The sequence below is a fragment of the Pseudonaja textilis genome, chromosome 1 (assembly GCF_049901715.1).
Source record: "Pseudonaja textilis isolate UNSWEBS1 chromosome 1, rPseTex1.2, whole genome shotgun sequence".
NCBI classification, from domain to species: domain Eukaryota; kingdom Metazoa; phylum Chordata; class Lepidosauria; order Squamata; family Elapidae; genus Pseudonaja; species Pseudonaja textilis.
Genome location: NC_141990.1, coordinates 171,083,857 through 171,107,553, shown reverse-complemented (window position 1 = coordinate 171,107,553; position 23,697 = coordinate 171,083,857). Strand labels below are relative to the sequence as shown.

Sequence of the window (23,697 nt, the reverse complement as noted above, 5' to 3'; positions counted from 1 at the left end):
TCATTCATATTCTCTGAAAAATGGCCAAGAAATCATAAATTCTGCCAGGGTATGTAAACTTATGAGCATAACTGTAAAAAAAACCCAAGACTCATTTGTTTTCCCTTTCTTCTCCATAATAATAAATGCATATTAAATTATCTATGGAACAAACTTTGTCATCTTCCCTCCAGTATTGACTAAATATAGCAATCCAGACTTCTGGTTTTACTATGGAATTTTTATTCCAGGAGGGCACAAGATGACAACCCTATTCCATTCCATTTCAGAATACCTAGAGCAGGGGTGTCAAATTCATGTCATCACGGCAGGGTCACATGATATACTGGGATTCCCCCCCCCCCGCTAAACTGGGCATGGGCATGGGCAGCATGTGACACATCCAGCCCGAGGGCTGGCAGTTTGACAACCCTGTCCTAGAGGAAGGAAGGCAAAGCTGCTACAGCTAGACTCTTTCCTCTCCATCCCACACCTGCTCCATGGGGCTATCAACATGATGTGTGACTTCTACTATGGTCATTAAAAATGTACTGTCTACATGATTGTTTATTTTGATTGACAGGATTTGCATCCTGAAAAACAAGATGCAGTAAATAAATATTTTTTCTTAAACAATTACATGAGCAATGAAGTATAGAGTCTGCAAATACAGGTAGCCCTTGACTTACGACCCAATAAAGCCAAACGTTTCCATTTCTAAGCAAGACAGTTTTTAAATGAGTTTTGCTCCCTTTTATGATCTTTTACCACAGTTAAGTGAATCACTGTATTGTTAAGTTAGGAACATAGGAGTTAAATTAATCTATCTTTCCCATTGACTTTGCTTGTCAGAAAGTCACAAAAGGAGATCACATGACTCCAGGACACTGCAACCATCATAAATGTGAGTTGCTAAGCACCTGAATTTTGATCATGTAACCATGGGAATGCTGCAATGGCCGTAAGTGTGAAAAATGGTCATAAATCATTTTTTCAGTGCCATTGTAATTTTGAACGGTCACTAAATGAACGGTTGTAAGTCGAGGACTATCTGTAGACTATATAAATCATCTGAAGTGTAAATTAGACTATTTCATAGATTTAGCATGTTTACACTTAAAAGCCCATATTAACAGTTGTGTGTCAGTTGATACAAGCCTAAAAAGGGCCAGATCCATAACCAAAAGAATTTAAATTGTATTATGAGTATGAAAACAGGTTCAATGGCAAACAGGGATGGGCTGCAAAATAAGTTGTAAAAGAACCAATAATTTGTTAACTAGTAGAAATTTAAAATAAGGCAGCTGAAAAATACTTACATATTACCAAACTCTTCTGAAACAGGTTCTACCCACAGGGTAGACAAGGAATAAATATGGTGAGTTGAGAACTATAAGAGAAAAAAAAGGAAAAGGTCAATATTCATATTATGATTATGTCTATAACGTAAGGTTCAGTTCATGGTCTTTGCTTGGCCCTAGCTTTCAAAAATTTCAACAATTCAAGGCACTGGTTGTTACTACCTATAAAATCCTTTGTGGTATGGGATCAGGATGTCTGAAGACCTTCTTCTCTCTACCAGCCCTCCTACATGCATGGGAGAGTATGCTCTGGGTCCCTTTGATTAAAAAATGCCATCTTATTGGATCCAAAAAGTGGCACCTTCCTCCCTAAGATTAGACCATCCCCTCACTACTGGCCTTTTGGAAGGCTGGTTCATTGCTCAGGCAGTAACTGCTTTGAGGTTTTATTCTCAGCTGTCTTTTCCTGTTTTAAAATTATTTGGGGGATTTTTTCTGAAATATTTTTAATTGTTGGTTTAATTTTAAATTCTGTTTGTTGCCCAGAATTCCTCAGGTGAGAGAGACAGCCATATTAAACAAAAAAACTCTAGTCTGACTGTGACATTCAAGTTACACTGCAACCTATGCGTTACCATATCTGTACAAAGAAAAACTCTGATCCATAATTCAGTGGTGTCCTCTATTCTTAACATGCCTGATTAGCAGCAATTGATAAAGACTGAAAAAAGAAGCAGTAGTAGCATTTGGTTTCTCATTTGTGATAAATTACTCACAATTTAGAAGATCCGAATGACTGGACTGGATGATAATAAAAAAGAATTCAAAGGGAAGAGAGGGGGGAAGGAAAACAAAATCTATTTTTGAACTGCGCTTGGAAATCTACAAACTATTGAATTAGCCTATATTCATTTTATATTATTTCAGAAAATAGAAAAATCTTACATGTCAGGCAGAATAATTTTAGTGATGATAACACAGAAGACTGACTGCCCAATTACTTTCCTGTATATTCTTCAACAATATTTCTCTATTGGGGATACAGATACATTTAGTTTGCCAGGAGGAGCATGTTGTGGGTTCCATCTCCTAAGAAGTTTCATCTTGCAGCTAAGAGAATCTTTCCTGCTATGTTCCCATGGAACAAGGTGAAATTGGCCCTGACCTTCCTGACCTTCTGGAAGCCCTTAAAACCTGGTTGTGACATCAGGCCAGAGGATGTGAAAGGTTTGAAATGCAATCTTCTGTGTTTTTTGTTTTATTGTAGTCTTAACTGTATTTTAATAGTTTTATTTTAATTTTGATTGTTGAGTTTTTATTATTATAACCATGTGCATTGCCCAGAGTCAGATAAGCAAGATGAGTATCTATAAGTATAGATGAAATAAGCATATAAATAAGCATGCTTTTAATCTTAAGGCTTCCTTGACCTAGGAAGAGATGACTACCCCATCCTTCAAGTACAGACCTGAGCATGGACTAAGGCATCATTGAAGAGGATAAACCAATTCACCGAAAATCTGCCAGCATGTTGCAATGACAATCCTCGATTGCTGCTTTCACAGATTAGTCGTCGCTCAGGTTTCCTCAAGGAATCCTATCATTGAAAAGAAATACAAGGCAATTTAACAACAGGTAAAGCAATTCATGCTAGGAATTTGCAATGCAGTGTTGGTGAAGTTTGAATTTATTTGCATTTAAACATTAATATAATGTAATGTAATGTAATGTGATATAATGTAATGGAACCAAATAGAATAGAATGATAAATCATAATTAACAAGATACCATTTTCTAAAACTAGAAGAATTATTTTCATTAAAGTAGAAATAGAAAGTATTACAATTTGTGATAGTAAATAATATCAGATCCTAACACACACACAAACACACACACACAGACACACGTACTGTCATTTTCCCAGGAAATGTTTTCCAGAAACCCAGTGTATATTCAGCGTCTTTTCTTTTCCTACTGAGATGGACAGCCAGAGATTCATAAGAAGAGCTGGAATCCTGAAGGCTTTGATATTCTGGAGATGTCTACAGAGAAAGAGAAAGAATGGAGACCGACTAATGTTCCACAAGACCATCCCAATATTTTGATATAAATCATTGTATTTAATATATCAATGAAATTAGAATAGCTGGATAAGTAAATTTACCTTCCATAGTACTGGAGCAATAGTTACATATTAGATAAATTAATGAAAGGCTTTCAATCTACTACAGCAGCAGTCGCCAACTGGTGGGTCGCGGCCTACTGGTGGCTCGTAAGAAAATTTTGGTGGGCCGCAGCATGCTGAGGCGGGGAGGCAGGGCAATCCTGCAGTCTCCCATGTCGTGGCTTCTGCCTCCTGCCTCAGCGCATCGAGGAGGCCGAGCAGCAGCGGAAAGAGCACGGACCTCCTGAGCCGCAGGAAGCAGCTGCCCTCAGGTGAAGATGTTGCAAGGGGGAGGCTCGACCCCCTCTTCCTCCTCGCCAGAAGCGCTCACACACTCAGAGGGAAGGAGGCTGCTTGTTGGGGGCCAGAGGGGCAGTGAGTGCTTTGCGTGTGAGCACTTCTGGCGAGGAGGAAAAGAAGCTCCGGGGGGGCACAGTAGATCGTGCCTTCCCCTCTCAGGCCAGGAAATACTGGGAAGAGCTCTGATGCTGCGATCTCCCACGCCCTAGCCCTCAAGAGCTTCTCTTCCTCCTCACCAGAAGCGCTCACATGCTCAGCAGGAAGGAGGCAGCTTGTCAGGGGGCAGTGAGTGCTTTGCGCTTGAGTGCTTCTGTCGAGGAGGAAGAGAAGCTTCTGGGGGGGGGGGTTCGAGTCTCCCCCTTGCAACATCTTCCCTTGAGGGCATCACTGGCAGCTGCTCAACCTCCTCGATGTGTGGATACTTTCCCCTCATCCCCACCCCTTCGCTAATGCCGTGTAAATGCGAGTAGCATTTGTTCTCTAATCTCTAAGTGAGAGGAGGGATGTGGCTCACTGGCCTCCAAATTGGTTCCCAGCTGGCCTGGGACAGCATTCAGATGAAGGGAGTGGGGAGGCTTATAATCAAAATCATGATTATAAGCCCCCCCCCTGCTTCACTCCCCTCATTTGAAGCCTCTGAAGCAGTGGTGAAATTCAACTACCTCGCACCAGGTGGTAGGGACGGTTCAGTTTGCCGAACTGAAAAATCACCCTGGTTGGTTCTGCCCACACCCACCCGGTCACACCCATGTCAGCAACAGGGGTGATACCGGCAGCAGGAAGGAGAGAGAGAGAGAGAGAGAACAAAGCAAAAATCCCTGCAAAGTTGACACCCCGACGTGCCAAAGGTCGCAATCCAGGAGAGAAAAGCCTCTTGTCACCCTTTTCCCTGACAGCCCTTCAATCTTGGCAATCTTTCCTCCAAGAGTTTTTCCCTTCCGCAACTTTGTGGTACAATTCGGCCATTTCTGCAAGTGCCGGCGGAATCAATGAAGCTTGTCCCATGGGGCCAGTTCCTTAGGAATTTCCCCCTCTCCTTTTCACTCCCCAAAAGGTTGAGAGGCGCTCAAAACAACCTGGAGCTTCTCCTGCCTTATTTTGCTCTTTCGCAGCAAAGTCAAGACAACTAACCATGTCAGATTCCCACCACCTTCCCCCCCCGCCACACTCCCGGGGACTGAGAGAGAGAGAAAGAGAAGAGAGAGAAATGAGAGAGAGAGAGAACAACAAGGGCCAAGAAGTGATGTCGGCTTGGCCACGCCCACCCACCTATATGACCACCAGACCATTTTTATATTAAAAATTATACATTAAAATTAATTTTTAATATTAAATTTATATTTAATATAAAAAATAAAAATTTTGTCTTAAATATATTATCTTTTTTTATATATTAGTGGTCCTCGGGATTTAAAATTATGAGTTTGGTGGTCCCTGAGGTCTAAAAGGTTGGCGACCCCTGTACTAAAGCCAGAATGTTAGCAGTATTTATATTTTAAAAATTTATACACTACACAATTTTTGCCCTAGCAGGTGGCAGCATCCAGCAGTCTTGTCTGGAATCAGAATAAAACAGCAGAGCAGCCAATTAGCATTTGGAAGGGAGATTTCCAGGAATCCTAGGGATGTAAACAAGTCTACAATTTGGGGGGAGGGGGGGGAGGGTAGGCAATGAAAAGTCTTTTTTTTTAACTGCTGCCAAGAAAACCACATAATATGTCTGTGAAATCACTAGGGGTTGACCTCAGCTTTACAAAAATTTTATAATTACCATTTATAATATTCTAGAAACAGCCTTGGGGTTCATAAAGTCTGCTGGTGTCAGCATGATTCACACCAAAGTAATTTTTAAACTGCCACCTAAGAAGATCAACTCTATTTTCTAAAGTGGCTTACGGGTAACCTAAACATTGCAACCCTTGTTTCAAGTTCCAGGTAGCAAATCCATATGCAACCTGTAGAGAGCCAATGAAGCCTGCAGTTCTGCTAAAATTCCAAAAGTTTCCTCTCCTCCAGGAAATCCACCACAAAGAGAAACATTTCTTTTGGGAATCAAATGCACTGAGGAAGGCAGATCTCTCAGGGATTCTATTACCACTATTAGTATTAGGTATTAGGATGCTGAATTGTTCAGTCAAAGGACAATTTGACCAAAAAGATTTGTTGAGGGTTAGGAACCAGTAGGGGAAAGGAAATGTGGCTTATAGCACCAATGCATATTCCATTACTCTGATCAGTCTTTGCAATATCTTCCTTTCATCTTCCCTGTGCCTTGTTTTCCTATCTCTTCCTATTATGAGAAACTCAAACATGAATTCAACACATGTGAAGAAACTTATCTACTTTTTAGAGGAAATAGCAAATGCTGTTTGGATCCCTTTCCCAAATAATAGGTAAATTCATTCAGAATTTATCCACACAAGAATTTGTCTACTAACAATGTCCACTAACCGTGGTCTGCTAAACTTAACTTTTACTGGATTTGATCCTAACCCTAAGTGTAATACATATTTAATACTTCAATTACCAGAAATTCCCAGTCAGAATGCCAGCTAAAGAATTTTGGAAGTTGAAGTCCATGCATCTTAAAGTTGCCGTGGTTGCTCTGCTCTTAAACATTGCTCTTATACTTTTGCTAAGAGTCCTCATTTTTCTGAAGGAAAAACTTTGATATATATATGACAACAGCTGCCATGCAGCTGCCAATATTATTAATAGCTTCCATCCTGTAATAAGCATGCAAATCAATTGTTGGAATGCAAGCTTCCACTCTGTAAAGGGGATTATTTCGTGGAATATTGGACAATATTCCATGATCTCATACTGAACTCTTACACAACATAAAGAAATTCCCAGAATGTTTCAATAATAGGCCTTTTTTGAGTGTATAGGCAATTCCACAGCTAGGAACAGATTTAATGAAGATTAACTGTCCTATTTATCATGGCTAAACTAAAGAATGCAGAACCATGCAAACAAGTACCTAATCACAATAATATGTTTTAAGTGTTCTAACATCAGAAAACTTTTCTTACTGTCTGATAGAATACTATAAAAGCTAAAGCATTGCTTTAAAAAAGAATGCAGTTTTACTATTGGTTTATTTGAACATTTGATACTATGCACATTCACCAACACACAGTAAAAGATAAACAATTTAATTATAAAGGATGTATTTACATGCATGCTTTAGCTATCGTGAGGCAGATTATAGAATTAAAAACAAATAGTAAATTATAACCTATTTAAAAAAATTTTTTACACTGAACAACTTACCACTTCAAAACAGGTAGCAAGCTTTAGTAAAACTCTCGCATAATTATGAAGTCGTCTGATTGGCAAGAAAAACAGACTATTTAGCATCTCCATTAATGGATAAATCTCGTTTGTCTCTGACAGATCTTGAAGTAATGCTTGGTTTTTGCCTAAGAAATCCCTACAGGTAAAGGTAAATATGTATTATGTCTCAGCAGTACTCAATATTTAAAGAAAAGAAATGAAATTGATTATATAGGGAAATATTTTTTAAAAAAATGTTTAGAAATACCATTAAAAAAAAAATACATACAAGTTTAATGTCCATGTAACATTTCACTGAAATATTTTTTTAAAAGATAAAGAAAAGCTTGCATTTATCAATAAAGAAATGATTTCCATACACTTCAGACCAAATTTAGTTAGCTCAATTATATTAGAAATGAAATGCAGAGCTTAACTGCTTTTTAATTTCAAATTACATTGTCAATTAATATAAAGATACATATATTCTACTATTTTAAGAGATATTTTTTCAAGAGTGTAATCCATATGATCAAGCCTCCCCATTCCCCATAAATGGAAAAAAGCTATTAAATTTTGAGTGACATTTTTAAAATGAATTAATTCAAAGGAATGAGATATGTGTTGATATAGTATTCAACAAAAATATAGGAAAGACATCACAAGAATGACTGTCTCTCTATTTTTATAGAATATTATAGAATCTTGAAAGTCTGACAGATTTTCTCTCTCTCCTTCCCTTTTATACTCAAGAAAGTCAAGGTGAGGCAATCCTGAGTATCTCCCTTGACATTTCCTGATTTTCTGAATTAGGATAATGTTCACCTAATTGCAGCCACTAAGCTTCCTGAAGTATATATTGATTTTATCTATACTGACAAGTGAAGGTTAAATATTTGCTTATTAGTTTTCTTAACTTTTTAAAATGGTATTTTTATTTCTAAGTTGTTTAGGAATATTTTAAGCAGAAAGGTAAAAGACGTGTATTTTATTTAACCAGTTTCCTATTAACACAAAATACACATAAGTATGGCATCATCTGAGTAATCAAAAAAATACCCTACAGGATACAAGCTTGACCTTTACTATGCTTTTAAACATTCATTAGTGCAACAATAAATCAAACGACTCTGCACATGAAAATGTACACTTACACTGCTGGCTTGGAGAGGACTGAAAATCCTCCCATTACTAAAAAGTTTGTCAAGGAAGCACAGTACCTAAAATAGAACATTGGAAGAAAAGTGAACGTTCTTGTGGATTTAAAATATCACCATGAATCTGTCTAATAGAAAATGTAAGAAGTGAAACTCTTTCTGCCTAATACCCAACCGCCCAACTTTTAGCATTTCAATACATTTATATCACTAGACTCTGGTAGTAGAGTTTCCTCTCATTTTGCTTTAACAAGGAACTCCATGTCCAAATTGTGATACCACTACATGTCATTCTCCCCCGCCCCCCCCCATACAGCAGTACAACATTACTATTCTAATTCAAACTCTCCCATCTGGCCTGGACTATCCCACATCACAAGCACTGTGCAGATTAGGAAGCAAAGCAGCATTGATTCCTGCCATACAACATTTATATGAAAATACCCAAAGTAACGGGTTAGGTAATAAGGATGTATTTTTCCTTGTAGTTATTCTGTCTGAGGCATATGCCAATAGGATAGCATAGTAGCCTTTTTTATGTCACATTAAAATGAAACTTATCTTTCATGTGATAGCATGAATCTATGAACTGTATTCGTAAAGGTTATTGATTAACATATAACGGTATACCTTACATTGATCATTGAAATGCCCCAATACTGGTATTTCAGTGTTAATATGGTCATGAAAGTAGTCAATTAAGGACAGTTTCAAGTATTCTGCTTCTTGCCGGCCAATCTAAAGGAATAGCTGGTGATTTTTCCAATCATTCTTCAACTTAATCTTACACTGCAAGTCAGCAGTTCAGAAAACAGTAAGCATAATGTTTGAAAACTTTTCTGTATGTCAGTTTTTCTTTAGAATTCATTCAAATGCAGTTTTACCCAGTGTAATAAAGACACACAAATTAAAACTAAAATTTTTAAAAAAATCCTTACTCAGTATAACTTTCCAAAAACAGATTTGAATGCTTCAAGATCACCAGATTCTTTGCTTCTTTTAATCCTTGAAGAAAGCTGGTCAAAGAGGCTCCATGCTGACCAATCAGGTAACACAGTTTGCTGAATGTGCTTGCCATTTCCTGCAGCAATTGGATGGTAGATGCCGTACCTAAATTATCTGTAACCAACAAGTGCATATAGTTGATATAGTTGAAATGCATGGTGGAAACTTTGCCAATTCAATATATCAGAAAGAAGAATTAATCTAAGCTCTCAAAACTATACATTTAAAACTGTTTTCAAAGATTCTCATGAACTAGTCAATGTAAATCCATCTTTATTTAATTACAGTTATGAGCTCTTAATCATCAAGGGCCTTTTACAACACCACGGGAATTTAGCTCCTTATATATATATGTCAGGACCCAAATAATTTGTTGGGTATGAGGTTAGGAGGCAAAATTTGGAAGGAGTATTTTGCAAGATTGGCCATGAATGGGGACGCAAGAATCTGAGTATTGAAGCTAGCTATGGAGTGAGGTGAAAAATAAGAATGTCAGCCGAACAACAAAGCTCATCTGAAAGAACTGAACATTTTAAATAATTCATAGAGTAGGACTTATTTACTGCAATGGGAAATTCAGACTGTTTTCCTTTTCTATGGAGATGAATGTAGGGGTAACTTTGATGAAGGTAGGCAGGAGCTGTTAAGGGAAGAGAAATGACAATTTTGACATATGAAGACTAAAAAGCCCCTAACCCAATACATTTTCCTATGGAAAAGGAAGCATTGGTTCAGTTGTTTCATGCCAAAATGAGCACCTGTCCATACTACAAAAACACTTTTTCAAGTTATCTAAAAAGTCAGCTCAGCCACAAGGACATTTAGAAAGCCTAATCCATTATAATAAGCTGAGAAAAGATTCTGAAAGGTAAACAGGGCTCTGGGAAAGAAAACAAGAAGGAATTCTCCAGAAGGAATTATGTTAATAGACACTACACCTTTGGTTATTTCAAAACCTCACTATCTTTGCAGTCCTGCCTCATTGTCATAGACATCCTAATAGTTTTACTGAATTCACTAGGCACATAATATGCTATAATCAATAACATTTCTGGCTGCTACATCCAATCAAATCATATTTTAATTTGTCTAAACTGTAACCCCACCCCTCTTTAGACTTATCTTGTTGGATCACTGAGAACTGGATGCCAAATAAATTTAATACATATTGTCTTTTGTACTGTGAATAAACCAATGTATACATTCAGTGTAATGTTTTAATCTCTTGTACCAACAAAGGAAATATCGGCATAAAATACTGCTACAAATTGGCAAAAGAACCAAGATACTCCATATATAAAGAAACTAGATTTGGGCTTTTGCAGCAAAGACCAAATACCTCACACTGAGGAGCTTGTCTAACTGACAAGATTGTTACCCTTTTCTTGTGGGTTTTTTGGATGCTATTCCAGAAGACCCCAGTAGCAAGACTTGACTGTGAATCTGGGTGGTTGAGAGATACCTCTGGAGATACCATCACACAGTCCTTGAGAAGATGAGGTCAAGAATGCCGCTAAGGGAGATAGCTGCCTTGCATATTTGTGTGTATCAGTGGTGGATATGCCACTCTTTAGTCCCACAGATGCAAGATGAGACCCTGAGGGAATGCATCCTTGACCATCAGCGTAAGACATATATACTTTCCATAGTTTATTATATTAATTTGGAAAATAGAAACATTGGTCAGGTTGTGTGATGGAAAATGAGGAAGGAGAGACTGTGAGGAATTATGGGACTTTAGCATTCAAAAATGCTGTACATGGGACTCTATCATGAACCCTCCAAATTTTCCAGCAGCTGGGAAAGAGAAAAATGTGAGAAGAAAAATAAAAAAAAATCCCTGTCTCACTTCTGCTTGGTGTAAGGGGAAACTCAGGCAAGCTTTCAAGTTTCAGTTATTTATACCCTGCAACAATAATGTAGCATTCCTGTATTCTTTGCACTGTTTGTTTCTTGCTCAGAGGCAGACAGTCTTTCATGTAGCACAATATACGACTGAGGTGTGTGGTCTAAATACAGAGCAAAACAGAAGACAGAAACACAATGGCACTCCTGCCCAATTAAAGAAACAAAAACAAAAAATTACATCTAGTGATTTTTAGAAGCCAGAAACTGAAGCCAGTGGAATAAAAACACCTCTTACCAAATCCCAAGAGTGGTCGGAGAATTTGAGATTTTATAGAACTCAGTTTAGAATAGAATTGTCTCTCTGTCGAAGCCAACTCATGAAGACTTGCAATGTATCCCATAATGTTCTTGTCCACTACAGCCAAACACTTATTTCCACCTGTTGTCATCTGGCTAATATACCCTAGCTGGAAGGAAATACATTATTTTGATAAAATTTCTGAAGACAAGACTCAAGGTTAGCCCTACTTGATATTTTGGTAGATATTTTACTCTTCTATTTAGTGAAACCAATCTTCAAAGTGCATACATCACATTAACATGACACTATATGTAGCCTTGTTTCTAAATCATGGTATGTGTATCATATGCAATATTAATATTGAGGCATTTACTTGATCAGATTCAGCAATAATAGTCTTAGATCCAATAAACTGTATCTGCATTCTTTTTCTTTGATCATATTCTTAAATACCCAGGTTTGGCATAGATAGTGTGGCTTGTGAAATCAGATTCCAGTGATGTTCATGAATATGAGTATGAATATTGGCAGGAATAGCCAATATCCTAGATGATAGGCTCAAGATCCTGGTGGATCCTGACAGACTTGAACACTGGGCCTTAACTAACAAAATGAAATTCAATGTAGAGAAAAGTAAAGACTTATACTTAGGCAAAAAAATGAAAAGTACACATACAGACTTGGTGAAACCAGGCTTAATACCAGTAACTGTGAAAGGGATCTTGAAATCTTAGTGGACAACCAATTAAATATGAACCAAGTGTATGCAGCGACAGCCAAAAAAAGCCAATGCAATCCTAAATTGCATTAACAGAGGGATTAAATCAAGATCACATGAGGTATTAATAAGACTCTATAAAGCCTTAGTAAGACCACACCTACAATACTACATTCCGTTTTGGTCACCACACTATAAAAAAGATGTTGAGACTCTAGAAAGAGTGCAGAGAAGAGCAACAAAGATGATTAGGGGACTGGTTGCAGGAACTAGGCGTGGCTAGACTAGTGAAGAGAAGGACCAGGGGAGACATGATAGCAGTGTTCCAATATTTGAGGGGCTCTTTTTTCCAAAACACCTGAAAGCCAGACAATAATGGATGGAAACTGATCAGGGAGATATTCAACCTGGCAATAAGGAGAAATTTTCTGACAGCAAGAACAATCAACCAATGGAACATCTTGCATTCAGAAGTTGTGGGAGCTTCATCACTGGAAGCTTTCAAGAAGAGACTGGACTGCCATCTGTCAGAAATGGTGTAGGGTCTCCTGCTTGGGCGGGAGGGGGTTGAATTAGATGGCAGTGGGGGCCGGTTATACACCTATTTTTTAGCACTGCCACAACTCTGAACAGTCACTAAATGAATGGACATAATCGGAGGACTATCTGTAGTAATGACTTGAAACTACAAATTTAATTTACTTGCTTGTTCTTTATGTAGTATACCAGTAAATGGAAACAGAATGCCTTACAAAACATGAATGTATATTGGATTTTTGTTAGAATATATTTCATTTTTTAAAATTAGGATGAGAAAATGAAGGGCCCCAGAAAACAGTTCATAGTAACAGTGACTTCACTGTTAACGTTATATGCTACTGACAGTATTTCTCATCACTATAGCATTTCAGTTGAAAACAATAATAGAAAATGCGAAGTTTCTTCTAGCTGACAAAACCTGAACATGAAGTATGAGGATGCAGCTGTGGCACAGAGGATTATTTTGTAATTACAGTAGAAGTCTGATTTTTGCTGGGGGCTGGGTTCCACTGGAAATAATTTTCCATGGTCAATGGAATGAGAGATTACACATCATATTCCTGAGACTACATATCACATACACGTTCTAAAGCTTTTTAGGAAATCAACCAGAAGGTAATATATACCTTACTACAGTTTAGAAGCAATGCTGGACTCTTTAGGCAGTTGTTTTCAGATGAAACATCATCCTCTTCTTTTTCTTCTCGGCCACTATAATATAATGAAGGCTGAAAATCTTCTCCATCTGCTAGGAATAGGGAATAATCTGGACCTGCTGCTATATTCCAAATTCTGCTGTCATCACATATCTAGCAAGATATAAAAACAAAACTTAGGAACTTAAGAACAGCTTTGCTAAATCAGGGCAAGACCACTTTTAATCTACAAGATTCAGACAGAGGTCTCTTGCATTAAACTATTTAACTGCTAGCTTCATTCCTACAACTGGCACGTGGAAAAATGCCACTCTCAACCTAATATCCATTTTTTTCTTTAAACCCATTCAAATTAATTGCCATTGCCACATACTAAGGTAATGAACACAAAGTAGAATTATGCTTAGAATGAACAAGTGCCTCCTTTCATCTATTTCTCCTTCCAATCTGTTTCACTGGATGATTCCCATTTTAGATTTTGCATACTTCAATCATAGCCCTTCAATCATTTTTTAAGCCAGAGTTGCAATCATTTTGTCTTTTTCTCCTACAACATGTTTGTGCTCCTGATCCCTCTGGTTCTGTATGATCACTCTGGATCATACGGACTATAAGAAAAAAATTACAAGGTAAATCAAACATCACCATTCCTCAGCTGCAGATGGGAAGTATAGCTTTAGACTGTTTTCACCTTGTGCCATGTTAAGAGAAACCTAAGATACCAGGAAGATTCTCTCTCTCTCTTTTTATAATAAACTTTATTCAGTTTTTCCAACAGTTTAAAAACATATAAAAAACAATTACTACAATATTGAAGACATCATTAACATTTCCTAATCATATTCCTATACTTAATTTCTATTATATTATGGTTATTACATATTAATTTTCTTATTAATTCTCTATTCCTTACTTCTTACTTCTACCACTTGTTGCATAATACATTTTCTGTTAATTCTACATTCAGTACATATAGCTTCATATTCTTTAATTAGTTACAGTATTACTTTTTTTTCTTTTTTTTGAACAAATTTTATTAATTTTCAAAAACAATACACAAACCAACAAAACATAAAATGTAAGAACATAGAACATCTTTTAAGAAAGCAAATAAAACATCTTAAGTACAACATAGTTCCAAATTATCCCATATCCATACAAAATAGGCATCATATATTCAACTTCATATCTTATTACTCTTTTTCCAATTTCTCACTATTTTTTCCCTTTACTTCTATTCAATTTTATTCATTAAGCTTATACTTTCATCTATCTTATTTACAATTTCATATGTTCTCATCCAACAATCTTAATTCTCAATAAGCAAACATAAACAAAACACATAACATAAAAAACATAAAACTTCTTTTTAGAAAGCGGCTTAACCCCGGGTTACATCTTTTTGTACAGACATAAATCAAATTCATGCTCACCTTATATACTATTTCAATCTTATTTAACATTCTATATTTTCTATATGTCTTCTCCCCTCTTTTCACTCTCTTAATTCTATTTTATTTACTTCATCTCAATTTAAATGATTATACTTGTATCTTTTGTCCGTTCTTTTTCAATTGTCTATTTATCTTTTCTCTTTAATACAAAATTTTTCCTGTAATCAGTGGTTGAAGTATGACGCCTTTCTATCTTTTCCCCAATTTAACACTTAAAATACTACATAATTTCCATTCTGATTCTGCTTAGTACATTCTAAATAACAGACAAAAAAGACATAATAAGCTTATAATATAGTAAAAGCAATGTTCCATAACAAGTTAATTAATTAAACTCTATTATTAAATCTTAGATATTTTATACATAGATATTATTATTAAATCTTAAATATTTTGCACATTCCCTACAATATTCTATTAACACATATAACATTCCAGTTTTCTAACTCTATTTCAAATACAAATACTACAATACAATCTTATGTACTTTTGCAGAATCTCTTTAAATCGTATTTTACCCTTTATCTCTAAAAAAACCCTATTTTTTAGCATCTTGTTTTAAGCCTTTGTAACTTCTTTTTCCTTTTCCCCTTCCTTTCTTGTCGAATCTAGCCTTTTTACCCCCACATCTCTCAATCTCCACCCTTTTAGTCTCCCCTCTCAGTTGTATTTCTCTTTTCTGTTGCTTTCTGACATTATATCGATTTTTAACCTTATTTTTCCCTTTCTTGGTTGTTTTTTAGATCTTGAATTCTCCATTTTCTTTCCGCCTTTTTCCTTTTCTTCATCAACTAAAATAGTTTGTCCATTAAAGATGTCTTCTCCTTCTTCATCCCAGCTTTCTAATTGCTGTATTTCCTGATAAGTAGAAATCGCCATTTCTAAGAAGTGGAAAACAGATCCAAAAGAGCCCTTGCCTTTTCATTCCTCTTCTTTTAGCTTGTTAAATTCCATTTTCAATTCTTCCACAGATAATACCATTGTTTTATTTTTATTTTGTTAAACAATCCAAGTGTTTTTAGACTTTCAAAAAACAGTTTACAAAAGTTCCAAAGTCATCAAGCAATCCAAACCAACCCAAACTGTTTCATTTAGCACTTTCTTCTTTTAATACTTTCTCTTCCTGGGGTAGAGTTCAATTACACAATTTCAAAATAATTTCTTAGAAGTCTTATTACAGTTAAATCTCTGATCTTATAAACAACAAGCAGTCTCCTCCAGCAGAATTTTAATATAAATCATTTGCCTCTCCCTTCCCACTTATAGCAAATAAAAAAACTGATTTTAAAATATCAATATTCAGAAATCTTTGATGTCCCCTTGGCTTTAATTTTCAAAATTAATTACCTTCTGTTGCCAAAGCCGGTGTTTCCGATTTCCATTGCTATTTCCGTAGGGAAGGAGAGTGAAGCAGAAAAAATCTTTCCTTTTTCACTTTCATCCGCAGCCTTTTAAATCTTCTTGGGAACAATGTATCCTTTAAAGAGCTAAATTTCCAGGGTTTTCAGATGTTACTTATTGTCCCGGTTCAGCCAAAGACTTTCACTTTCTCCACTTCCTCCTGCACAAAACTTGTCCAGCTGAAAGGTTCTTTGTGGCGGCCATTTTCCACCGCCTTTGGAAAAGGGACTTTAGCCGGCTGAGGAAGGGGATTGCAATGTTCCCAGACCCCTGTCCGGATCTCCCCCGTCTTCAGTTATCCCTACAGGACAACTATAGCCTCCAGATCCAATTGGATCGGAGGCACTCCAGCAGCGAGCGCGGCAGGGATTGCGCAGGAATGCGAATTCCTGCCGCCGCCGAAACCTGTCAAACCGGAACTCCAGTATTACTTTTCTTTCTATTATCAAACCATTTATACCAGGCGTCCCAGACTAAATAGTACATTGATTCCTCTCTATCCTTTAACTCTAGAGTCAGCCTGTCCATTTCTGCGCAATCTAGGATTTTCCTTATCGCTGCTTCCTCTTGTGGTTTGTATCCCTGTTTCCAATGTTGTGCGTATGTAATCCTAGCAGCAGTTGTTATATGTAAAATAATATACCTGTCTGTCTTGCTATATTTTCCCTTAATTATACCTAATAGGAACAGTTCTGGTTGAAATTCAATTTTTTGCTTTGTTATTTCCTCTAACTATTTTCGGATCTTACTCCAATATTTTTTGCTTCTGAGCAGGTCCACCACATATGAAAGTATGTACCCTGTTTGCTCTTACATTTCCAACATTCTGGGTTTTGGGTTGCAAACATCTTTGCCAATCTGGCGGGGGGTAAATGTCACCTATAAAACATTTTATACATATTTTCTTTATATGTTGCAGATAATGTTAATCTATAATTCTTCCTCCACATTTTTTCCCAATATTCCAATTCTATATTGTGTCCCACATTTTTTGTCCAGGCTATCATTGTTTCTTTGACTACCTCTTCTTCCATTTTGAAGCTCAAGAGAAAATTATATAATTTAGATATCATCTTTTTCTCTGTTCCTTGAATAATTTTATCTAATTGTTGTTGGTCTATGTAAAATTTGTATTCTTCCTATCTTTTTTGTACCTTGCCTGTATCTGCATATAGGGCCACTAGTCAATGTCTATATTTTGCTGTTTTAATTCCTGTAATATTTTTAATCTTCCGTGTTTATCAAGCAAATCTTTATATTTCCTCATTTTAGCCAGATCCATTGCATTCTGGTAGATTAATGCCTCCATCGTTGACAGCTAACTTGGTATTTTGGTATAGTGGTCTTTCTTGATTTTATCCCATACTTGAATAAGTGCATCCCTGATCTGATGCCTTTGAAAATAGGTGTGTTGTTTATTTTTCTCTTCCCGCAGAAAATTATGCCACCCTCTTTGCAGGTAGTGACCTTCTATTAGTAGTATCCTTTTATTCTCTAGGTTGATCCAATCTCTAATCCATACCGCAGCTGCTGCTTGATAGTAAAGAAATGGACAAGAGATTCAGAGAGAAATAAATGAGGTGTACAGAATACACACCAATTATGTGAGACGCTATAAGTTGCCACAAGAGGTCCACATAAGATTCTCGAAGAAAACAATAAGGGATGAAATATACAAAATAACAAGAGATGAGCCATTGGTCTTTGAGGGGAAAGAAATTGTAATACTGAAGCAAATCCCAAGGAGAATAAGAGAGCAAAGAAAGAACTATCGTTTCTTGATGCCACAATTGAATAAACATAACGTCCTCTTTAGATGGCTCATCCCAGAAGGGATATTGATATTGTGGCAGGACAAGAAATTTAAAATAGACAGTATACGGAAAGCACGGGAATTCTTCGACCTTTATATAACATCAGAGGAAGATCAAGGGAGCAAGGAAGAAATTGAGACTAGAAGTCAAGAACAACAACAGTCTGGAGAGAGAGAAAGAGAACAAGACGAAAGAGAACAAGAGGAAATTGAATGGCACAAAAGAGAAGGCGTAAAACAAGACATCAGTGAGAAGTAAGGGAAACAGATGCCAATAGGTAACATACCAAAAATAGTATGGAAGAAGAAATTAAACTAATTTCCATAAATGTCAATAGATTATATTCACCAGCAAAAAGGATAAAAATACTAACTAAATTACAGAAACAAAATATAGCTACCATATGCCTTCAGGAAACACATATACAAAAACAGTATGGCAAAATTTTGGAATCAGCAAAATTGGGAAATTTATATTTATCTTTGGCCCAACAAAAAGAGAGGGATAGCGGTATATGTTAGAAAACAGTTACAGTCCAAACAAGTCTTTGCAGATGATGGCAGAATTGTTATGCTTAAAATAATAATACATTATAAAAAAGTGCTACTTACAGTTATAGACGAACCAAATGAAAAACAGAAGGGATTTTATTGTAAACTGTATAGGAAATTGATAGAAATGGCGTATAGAAATATATCTCTGGTAGGTGATTTCAGCGGAGTAGTGAACCCCCCCAAAATTATGTTAGTAATAGTGTAGACAAGAAAAAAAGGAAAACATTACTGAAGGTATTTTATGAAATGACAGATGAATTAGGATTGAGATATCTCTGGAGGGAAATGAACCCAGATAAAAAGCAATTTACATTTTACTTGGCACCACAAAAGTCATGGTCAAGAATAGATATGATCTGGATGAAGGTGGAATTAGAATAAAACATAAAGGAAGCAGAAATTGAGATAAACACATGGGCAAATCATAACCCTATTAAAATAAGTTGGAAAGGGAAAAAAAAGTACAAAGAGATGGATGGTAAACCAAGGAATCCTGAAAGAAAAAGAATATGCCTAAATGATGAAAAAGGAATTACATCAGTTCAGAATCTATGGGACACTACAAAGGCATATGTAAGAGGCTTAACAATATCATATACAGCACAAAGAAACAAAACTGGAAATACTGTGTTTCTCACAAAATAAGGCCAGGCCTTATTTTCTTTTGACCCCCGAAAAAACGGCTAGGCCGTCTTTTCGGGGGTGACTTAATTCCCCCCCTTTGCATCCTCGGGTGGGCGGGTAGCGACAGCTTGGATGTTGACCTCAGTCGTGTTGACCTTCTGCCACTGTTGCTTTCCCTTCTCCCTTGCTGCCATGGTGTTTAGAGCAACGCCGTGGCGTTTGGTGCAGCCACGTGCAGCCAGCCAGGGCTCCTCCCTGCAACCGGAGCCCTGCGGAGACACTTGGCTTCAGGAGCTCCTGTCGCCGCCTTCCCTTTGCATTCGAAGGTAAAGCAAATTATTTTAAAAACGACACCCTACTACAATAAAGCCTCCCCTGCCCGAGAGGGCAGCTCAACCCCATGTGGGGAGGCGAATCTCCCGGGGCCGCAGCGCAAGATCGCCCCACCTCAGGAGAAGTGCCCAGCCACCACCTCTGCCTGGCGCCGGGCAGAGTGCGAAGAGCTTCGCCTGCGGTGCCCAGCGTAGCTGACAGGTGGGCCCTCCTTCCCGGCAGCAGAGCTCTCATCAAGGCAGCGAGCGCCTCCCCACCGGACCCTCCACTCATCCTGCCAGGGCCACACCAGAGCCGTGCGGGCTGGGCAGAGCCAGGAAAGCGAGCCGCGGGTGCGTGCCCCCTTGCCAAGCAAAAGAGCCAGGCCGACCTGAGCTTGGCTTCCTTCCCAAGTCCCTCCAGTGCGAACCCAAAGGGGCCACCGGGAGAGGCTGCCCGAAGCAGTGATAGCGCCCACCCGTCCGCAGACAGGAAGGCAAGGTGATGGCAGTGCTGCTTCCCTGGCCGGCGGAGAGAGCCTGAAACCGCCCGTCCTTTCCACCCCTCACCCAGCCCATCCCCGTCCCCACGAATCTCCAAATGCGCCAGCAGCTCCAAATGCTGCAGCGGAATAGGCATCAGGCAGAGGTGCTGACTCAGCGGGGCTCAGCTCGGAGGACGCGGCGCAGGCCGTCGCCTTGCCTCCCTGTCCACAGAAGGTTGAGCGCTATCACTGCCTTGGCTGGCCTCTCCCGGTGGCCCCTTCAGGTTCAGGCTGGAGGGACTTGGGAAGGAAGCCAAGCTTGGGTCGGCCCATCTCTTTCACTTGGCAGGTGGGTGCGCACCCGCAGCTCGCTTTCCTGGCTCTGCCCAGCCCGCACGGCTCTGGCGCACCCTGACAGGATGAGCAGAGAGTCCAGCGGGGAGGCGCTCGCTGCCTTGGTGAGAGCTCCGCTGCCGGGCAGGAGGGCCCGCCTGTCAGCTGTGCTGGGCGCCCCAGGTGAAGCTCTTTGCACTGTGGCCGGCGCCAGGCAGGGATGGCGGCTGGGTGCTTCTAACGGGGTGGGCCGATTCTGCGCTGCGGCCCTGGGAGATTCGCCTCCCCATGTGGGGTTGGGCTGCCCTCTTGGGCAGGGGAGGCTTTGTCATACTGGTAGTAGGGCGTCATTTTTAAAAGAATTGGCTTTGCCTTTGAAGGCGAAGGGAAGGCGGCGACAGGAGCGCCTGAAGCCGAGTGTCTCCGCCGGGCTCTGGTTTCAGGGAGGAGCCCTGGCTGGCTGCGTGTGGCTGTGCCAAACACCGCGGCGTTGCTCTATATGCCGCAGCAGCAAGGGAGAAGGGAAAGCAACGGTGGAAGAAGGTCTCCTGATTCAAAGTGCCCCACCAATGCCAAAGTCAACGCAGACAGCACCATATCCGGGTATGCAACAAAACTACTTCCTAATGGCAAGCCCCCCCCCCCCGCCATTCCCCCCCCATTTCGCATGTTTAATATAAGCCTTAATTTGGGGGGAGAGGCTTAATTTGATTTTATGCTGATAAAACATGCTGGGCCTTCCTATTGGTGGAGGCTGTATTGTTGGAGAAACACGGTAGCATTACAAAAAGAACTACAAAATAAGACAATAAATTAAGAAAGAGCTATGGTCAGACATAAATTGAACATGCTGATACAGGAAGAATGCGCACAAAATATGAAAGGGTGAAACAAAATTATTTTGAGCATGTAAACAAGCCGGGAAGATGGTTATCATACAAGTAATAGAAAGAGAAAGAGAGATCAATACAGCAATTGAAAGATGTTAATGGCATATTACAACACCAGATGGAAAAGAAAAAAAATATTGTTAAAACTTTTTTGAGGAGTTATATAGGCGGGAAGATATAATAGAAGAAAACATCCAACAATATTTTAAAAGGAAAGGATTAGCTACAATTTCAGAAGAAAACAAAGAAATGATGAACAAGGAATAACACTAAAGGAGGCAATCCAGAAACACAAAAATAACAAGATGCCAGGACCAGACGGGCTCCAGGGGGAGTTATATAAAACATTACAAGAAATATTATAAACACAAATGTTAGAAGTATACAACGAAGCCCTAGCTATAGCAAAACTACCAAAATCATGGGAGGAAACTTACATTACATTAATCCCAAAAGAAAATACAGACAGTCCGCGATTTCAAAATTATAGGCCCATATCATTGCTGAATGCTGATTACAAAATACTTATGACCATAATTGCAGAAAGACTCAAGAGAATATTGAACAAAATTATACATACTGATCAAAATGGATTTCTACCAAACAGACAAATTAAAAACAATACCAGAACAGTAATAGATTGCCTAGAATATTATGAGACTCACTTTGGAAAACAAGCAGCACTGGTATTCTTGGACGCACAAAAAGCGTTTGATAATGTAAATTGGCAGTTTTTTATAAATCAACTAAAAGTCATGGATTTCGGGGACAATTTTATTAGGATGATATCAGCAATCTACTCAACTCAGACAGCTAGTGTGCTACTTAATGGGGATCGAACAGAAATATTCAATATAAACAAAGGAGTGAGACAAGGATGTCCATTGTCACCCCTACTCTTTATCCTCTCTTTAGAAATGTTATTAACAAACATTAGAAGAAATAAAGAAATTAAAGGGGTTACAATCAGAAAAAACGAGTAAAACACAAGCATTTACCAATGATATAGTATTTTTTCTAGAGAAACCAGATGAAACCGGGACTGCTTTAATAAGAGAAATTGAAGAATTTGGTGAAGTAGCGGGGAAGAGGAACTTCCAGTTTGAGCTCCTTTGGCAACAGACCGAAACCTCGTTTCTCCGAGGCTTTGATCTGTGCTCGCCGCTGGAGCGCCCCCAGCCGGCTGGTTTCGGGGCTAAGCCACCCCATAGAGGTGGTGAAGATAGGGGAGACTGCCTGCAGGGTTGAGGAGAGCCACATCTCTCCTCCCCAGCTGGCCATTACTCCCTTTCCCAAAGGCGGTTGTAGCAGTGGTCAGAAATGGCCACCACAAAGAAGAACTCGACCGGAAAAGAATGTGCAGGAGGAAGATAAGAAGAGAAAGTTTTGGTTGACCGGGTCAAACAGCAAAAGCAACAAATAAGGTACCCTGGAATTGAAACTATTAAAAAAAACCAATAACATTGTTCCCTAAGAAGATTTTTAAGCTGCGAAGGAAAGAGAAAAGGGAAAAGATTTGGTTTTTTTTTTCTCCTTTTCCTATACTGACAGCTAAGAGACTTAAGCAAGAAATTGGAAAAAAATCCACTTTGACATTAACAGGCATTTAATGATGAAAATAAAAAGTCAAAGGGATAATAAAGATTTCTGGATAATCAAAAGCTTTTGAAAACAGGAAAGGAGAGAAAAAGAATAAAAGGGCAGGATCTGGAAGGGAGGAGACTGCCTGGAATTAAAAAGAACTTACAGCAAAATCTCAACAAGACTTCCAAAAGATACATTTTAACTGAAATATTGCAACTAAAACCCCAGGAAGAGAAAGTGGAAAAAGAAATAAGAAGAAATAATTTGAGACTATTTGGATTACTTGATGATTTCTGGATTTTTGGTTATTGTATTTGAATGACTTAAATCAATTCGATGGTTGTTTAAAACTGTTTAAAATGGCTCCACTTTTAGAAGGACTGAAAATGGAACTTAAAAAGTACAAAGAAGTTGCACAAGAAGGGAGAGGTTCTTTTGGCTTCGTATTTCAGTTTTTAGAAATGGAGATTTGGAATGATGAGAAAAAACAAGAAATGCCTGCAGAACAAGAACATTGCGACAAAGAAGAAGCCATCTTTAATGAACAAGTAATCTTAGATGGGGGGAAAAAGGAAAGGGGGGAAAGAGAATGGAAAATTTAAGACTGGAAAAAACAACTCCCCCAAAAAAAGAGTGAAAAATAAGTATAAAATCAGAAAGCAACTGAAGAGGGAAATGCAGAAGAGAGAATTAGAAGTAGAGAGACAAGGAGGTAAAAAGGGGAGGGAGAAGATGAGAGGGAAGAAAGAAAGGAAAAGAAGTTATAAAGGACAGAAACAAAATATAGAGAAACAGGGCCTATTTAGAGATAATGGTTGAAAATTTAATGGAAAAAGGGATTCTGCAAAGATACATAAGATAGTATTGTTATATTAGAAAAATAATTTTAGAAAATATGAAACAATGTATGACTAAAATGTTTGATAAAATAGCTATCGTAATTCAGTGGAATGCTTGTCAATAAATAAATGTAACAAAATGAATATTTAATGATTTACA

General features: G+C 38.3%; 1 protein-coding gene across 4 annotated transcripts in view; it reads right to left on the bottom strand.

Moving 5' to 3' along the window:
* Positions 1-23,697, bottom strand: part of ALS2 (alsin Rho guanine nucleotide exchange factor ALS2) — a 76,460-nt gene that overhangs the window by 31,254 nt on the left and 21,509 nt on the right. For all 4 annotated transcript variants that reach the window (XM_026696758.2, XM_087919677.1, XM_087919679.1 and 1 more), the window contains exons 9-16: positions 13,219-13,401; positions 11,329-11,500; positions 9,119-9,299; positions 8,178-8,243; positions 7,021-7,180; positions 3,191-3,322; positions 2,749-2,877; positions 1,299-1,369 (exon numbers count right to left, since the gene is read on the bottom strand). In XM_026696758.2, the coding sequence (XP_026552543.1) occupies positions 1,299-1,369; positions 2,749-2,877; positions 3,191-3,322; positions 7,021-7,180; positions 8,178-8,243; positions 9,119-9,299; positions 11,329-11,500; positions 13,219-13,401 (1,094 nt within the window). The remainder of the gene's footprint in view (positions 1-1,298; positions 1,370-2,748; positions 2,878-3,190; positions 3,323-7,020; positions 7,181-8,177; positions 8,244-9,118; positions 9,300-11,328; positions 11,501-13,218; positions 13,402-23,697) is intronic.